Source organism: Lactuca saligna, chromosome 7, assembly GCF_052625555.1.
Source record: "Lactuca saligna cultivar CGN05327 chromosome 7, ASM5262555v1, whole genome shotgun sequence".
In the NCBI taxonomy this organism is placed as follows: domain Eukaryota; kingdom Viridiplantae; phylum Streptophyta; class Magnoliopsida; order Asterales; family Asteraceae; genus Lactuca; species Lactuca saligna.
Window position 1 is genome coordinate 122,557,722 of NC_136423.1, and position 5,237 is coordinate 122,562,958.

The 5,237-nt window shown below is 32.2% G+C and overlaps 1 protein-coding gene across 2 annotated transcripts; it reads right to left on the bottom strand.

Moving 5' to 3' along the window:
• Positions 1–1,763: 1,763 nt before the first annotated feature.
• LOC145004923 (L-ascorbate oxidase-like) lies at positions 1,764–5,006 on the bottom strand. 2 transcript variants are annotated; one of them, XM_078963952.1, is made up of 5 exons: positions 4,677–5,006; positions 4,447–4,539; positions 4,149–4,361; positions 3,366–3,566; positions 1,764–3,030 (listed from the first exon to the last, which is right to left on the bottom strand). In XM_078963952.1, the coding sequence occupies exons 1-5, from the start codon at positions 4,968–4,970 to the stop codon at positions 2,071–2,073; spliced, it is 1,761 nt and encodes a 586-aa protein (XP_078820078.1). In that variant the 5' UTR covers positions 4,971–5,006; the 3' UTR covers positions 1,764–2,070. The 2 variants fall into 2 exon arrangements, with proteins under 2 accessions (XP_078820078.1, XP_078820079.1); XM_078963953.1 differs by having other exon boundaries at positions 4,688–4,933.
• Between the last annotated feature and the right edge of the window lie 231 nt (positions 5,007–5,237).

The window sequence follows — 5,237 nt, forward strand, 5'->3', positions numbered from 1 at the left end:
TACATGTTTTTGGATGGAAGTTGCACTTCCATGATAACACCAAAAATGAAATTTCATACCGCCCCCAGTGTATTTTGGCAAACAAAGAATGTATTAATTGAAATCGTTTTTTTTTTCCACCGGAAAACCTTCAAGTTTGCTTATAAGCTTTCTAATAATCATATAGAAATCCTGACATCATGTATGAATGTAAAATCGATCTTTACATCTAAATCTCAGGCTACTATACTATTATACTTTCATTTTATTTATTATTAGGACATCATAGTTTGAAAAATCTACCACACTAAACATCAAAAAAAAAATCTAACGCGTGCAACACACTAGTCTCTTTACTAGTTATCTATAAAATGTAAAATAGGGTCAATGTTACATCTAAATAAATGATGGAAAAGTGAAGGGTAGCAATTACACTTATTATCACTTAGTTACGATATATTATGACATATCATATCTAACTTATAAATTATTTTTTGAAACTTTTGGATTGTCATGTTTGGAGGACCGATATCTTATAAGCTAGCTAGTTATGTTGGAAAACTATTCATATTACTACATTTGTCCCAAATTAATTATCTATATTTGATTTTTCAAGTTTTTGTTTTTCAACTGTAACTTTAAATATGTATATTTTTATAGATAATACTTGATATAAAATATGTGAATTGATTGTATTTTAAATGTCTTTTCATTGGTATAAGTTTCATCAGGTAATTTATAATACAAATAAAAATATTTAAGGTGGAAATTTAAGAAAAAAGACTTAAAAAAATAAAAAATAAACATTTAATTTGCGACAGAAGGAATATCATTCTAAATTTCTAACCAAATTATTAAATCCTTTGAAATTATCCCAAATATACCCTCAACAAATGTCACATAAGGATTTGGGTTGAGTGACTATGGGTTTATTTATTTTTATTTTATTTTATTTTATTTTTATTTAAGCATAGCTGGCCTAAAGCCAAACCATGGGCAAAATTTAAATCCAATACCCAAAAATTTTAGGGGCTATATAATACATAGTTATTATCCAGGAAAATAAACTAAGCATGTTAGTAGCCCAAAAAAGAGGCCCAATTTGATAGAGGAATACACTCTCGACGAGATTAATGGTGTCGGACGCTTGCGACTTTTATTATTTGTTGAATCGCTGCATAAAAAATTCCCTACTCTCCAAAAAAATAAAAGCAAATCAAGGCGGATGCAATGTCGACTTATATTACTTGTTCATTTGTGTTACTATAATAAAATTAGGAAATCCTATTCTGCATGATTGATTAGTTTATTTTTTTGCAGTCTTAAACAAATTTTGAGTTTATTTGGATTTCTAGACTAAAAATTGATTGTTCATATGTTTAAGTTTTTTTTTTTTTTTTTTTTTTTTTTTTTTTTTTTTTTTTTTTTTCCATGACAATGGATTTATTATTGTTGATTCATATTTGGGATTTTTTATTTCTGAAAATTCATTTATTTTCTTTTCTAGATAATATTTATTTATTTATTTTTTGTGCAACAATCACACAACAGACTTCCATTGATGCAATTACACAAGAAGCACCATGCACCTTATAAATTTTATTACTATATATTTTCGTTCACTGCTACCAGAATCATAAATATTACAATGTTTCCAAAAAATATTTAAAGAAAGAAACAATAAAATGATTGAAAGTTTAATATAATCGGATAAATTTATTAAACAATCTGGTTAATGTTCCAAACGAGCATGATAATTTGAATCAACAAGTTAACAGTTTAGATGAACAAAAATAATAATATGAATGATCATTCGACTCCAAACTTACATATTTATAGTTCATTCTTTTACAAAATTTCTGCCTTTGCAATTTTACGTACCATATTCGGCTTTAGCTCATTCACTCGTTACCAATACCATTATGTAACATCTCCATTAAAACACCCATGTTTACAAAAATCAACTATAAGCAGTTTTAGGGTTCATTCAACAAATCCTCAAAGTTTACAAAAATGCAATTTTACCCCACACATATATCATTAAACAAGAAACAACCCCTCAAAAATTTAGGGGTTAAATAATTACCCCCTTTAATTGTGGTTATTGCTTCTTAGCAGCTTACCTGTCAAACCACAAGAAAGAGCTTCTTCCGGTATCTTCCCCACTAAATGAACCCCTGAGGCGAAAATCACACCCATGCCCATATGCAAATGAGGCTCTATATGACAATGAAACGCCCATACACCTGGATTATCAGTAACAAATCTTAACGCTGTCCATCCATAAGGAAATATAACAACTGTATTTCTCAATGGTGGGTTTTGCAAGTTGAGTTTCTTTTCATCTTTCTTGGAGAATTTCCCCTCTCCATATCCTAATATCCAAAAGTCATGCCCATGAAGATGCCATGGGTGTATCTCACTCACATTCGCATTTAGAGCATTCGCATTTTGTAGTATCACATCAATAGTCTTGCCAAATTCTAGCTTATAAACCCCATTCCCATATGTCGCATTGGGGTTTGATGGGGGCATAGTGATATCATATGTGTTAACGAAGGTCTCGGGTGGACTTTTTTGGTCAAACGCACTAGTCAAACCATGTTTTATTGACCCTAAGTAAGGGGTTGAGGGTAGGTTTAGTGACACATTGTTAATGGCCCATCTGGTATAACCATTGATACGATTTTGGGTATTGAGGAGGAAGATTCGACGAGTGTAATTGGTTGGAGGTCGTGGTGACCCTGAAAAGGCTAGAATTTTGTTAGCGAATGATTTGCTACGGGTGTAGTCGTTCCATTGTGGGGTCTTGGGAGGAGGAAGATTGGGAAGTTTTGATGAAGTGGTGGACTTATAGTGTAATATTGCTAAACCTTGAGGGGTTTTTGGTTCTCTTCCTCTCACACCCACCGAGATCCAATAGTTATTGGAAAGATTTTGGTCTGTACGGAATATGACTGAATATGTTTCACCAGAGTATATGTCAAAGTCATTAACCGAAAATGGTTGTAGATAATTCCCGTCTGCTTCCACCATCACCATCTTGTGGTTCTGTCAAAAAAAATAATAATAATAATTCATAAGTAGATGTATTTTTATATTTGTTGAAAAGCATATGTCAAAATATATATATATATATATATATATATATATATATATATATATATATATATATAAACCAAACTATTTATAGATGGTTCAACAAATTTATAGATAGTTTTAGTTTGACTGCTTTATATGAGTTAAAAGGTGTTACACACATGGAAGAAAAAGGTGAAAAGGGATTTGGTATGGCATAAAGTTTAGTTATTTTAAAGATAAAAAGTATTTTTTATTTGTTTATAAAATAAAATATGATATGATAATATATGGACTAATGGACCTACCCCAATGGCAAGGTTGAGTGAGGCTAAAGCAGTAGTGCTGGCCACTCTCAGCCTATATGTCTTGTTTGGCTCCACATGTAAGATGTTTGGTGCGCACTGTTCATTTCCTCTAAATTTGCACACTGGTAGACTTGAGCCATTGCTATTATGCGCTGGTGCTAATGTGCAATTATATTGTCCTCTTCCATTTATTAACAAACTCTTCAAAATGAAATGCAAAACATATATAAGTTTCTTTGTCTAAACACATAAATACAGAATTAATTTAGTAGAATTATTTAAAAAAGATAATATAAAACTTCTAATTATTTTATAAATCTTGCCCTCTTCATAAAGAAATAAACACTAATAAGCAATTAGTTATGCATTGTTTTTTTCCCATCATCCTAATTCCTACCTACTAACTCACTTATTTTGACCATTCCAACGTGTAATCCATCCATCATCCATGTTGCTTTCACTTTTTCCCTTTGCGTGAATAAAAAGCTGCATGAAATGGAATCTGACAAGCATGCAACATTGCATTTGAGTTTCTTTATAGCAATCCGTCCCATCAAACACTTAATAAGAATTTTATCTTGTTTAAATATATATAGCAATATTCTTTACACAACAGAAATTTAACACAAAGTTAAAACTACATAAATGATCAAAGATTCAATGTCTTAGCATTTGATATAAGCAAGTTTCAATTAACTCCAATATGAATTGTGCATCTTGTGGTTAATCTCATATGGATCTTTAAGACATGACTTTATGAGCAAGTTCATAGATTGACATTACCTGGGGTTCACCGATCCAACGCATAGGATTTGACGAAAGATCAACCTCTTGTTCATGAGCACCTTTATGCCACCAATCACTTAACAACAAGTTAAACTCCCCATCATAATGAAAACTTTCCTTCTTTCCCTCCTCAACGTCCACTATCAACAATCCGTACAATCCCGCTGATCTTTGCATCCCGTAATGTCCATGGTAAAAGTATGTACCCGCCTGCACCCAATCAATACAATTCCATTCTATCATATATATCATTAAAACAAACGATTTTGATATACCACACATATGATATACATACCTTATCAACCTTGAACCTGTACACAAATGTCTCTCCAGGGTTTATGGCACATTGTGATATGGATGCAGTTCCATCAGCCCATGGTGTTCCAAACTAATTATAAAAAAAATTAAAAATCAATTTACAATTATATGTTTGATATGTGCATATGTATGAGGTACATATGACTGAAAAGAAACGTATATATGCATTTAATGAACAAGTAAATGAACAGTTTTAATTAATTTAACCTGTCGAATACCATGCCAATGAATAACGACACCCTCGGTATGGAGTTTGTTTGTAAGATGGACAACAACAGTGTCACCGGCTCGAGCTTTGATGGTTGGGCCAGGGAACTGACCATTGATGCCCATGACCACGTTTTCTAAGCAATCGGGTGTAGCGTACATGTAATCGACTTCCCATTTGAAATGTCTAGCCTTTGAACCCAAGGCTAACGTCATAAACACCCCAAAACACCATAAGTATACTAGCAAACATATGGGTGTAAGTGGAAGTGTAAGCTTGTTAGGAGGAGCCATTGAGGTTATTGCAAGTGATATATGAATGGGTCAACTATAACGTCTTTATATTGTGGGTGGACAACTAGACATTATTCGAGTGGTGAAATCGAGAATATTGGAGAACTAGTCTTGATGCTAGATGTACATGTGGTGAAAGAGGTTTTTGTCTGGATATGTGTATTGTTGCTCTGGAAGATGTGAAGTCAATTTGTTTTTTCAAGTTCCACAAGATATCACACTATATGATTTAGTGTTTCTTCTCCGATGTTTTTTCTAAAATTGGGA

What these genes read in the sequence shown, in the direction of transcription:
- LOC145004923 (XM_078963952.1), bottom strand. Translation starts at nt 4,970, where the DNA reads ATGGCTCCTCCTAACAAGCTTACACTTCCACTTACACCCATATGTTTG. An exon ending in ATTGGCATGGTATTCGACAG is followed by an intron (nt 4,540 to 4,676) that starts GTTAAATTAATT and finishes TTTTATAATTAG; the next exon opens with TTTGGAACACCATGGGCTGA. An exon ending in GTTGGATCGGTGAACCCCAG is followed by an intron (nt 3,567 to 4,148) that starts GTAATGTCAATC and finishes TTCATTTTGAAG; the next exon opens with AGTTTGTTAATAAATGGAAG.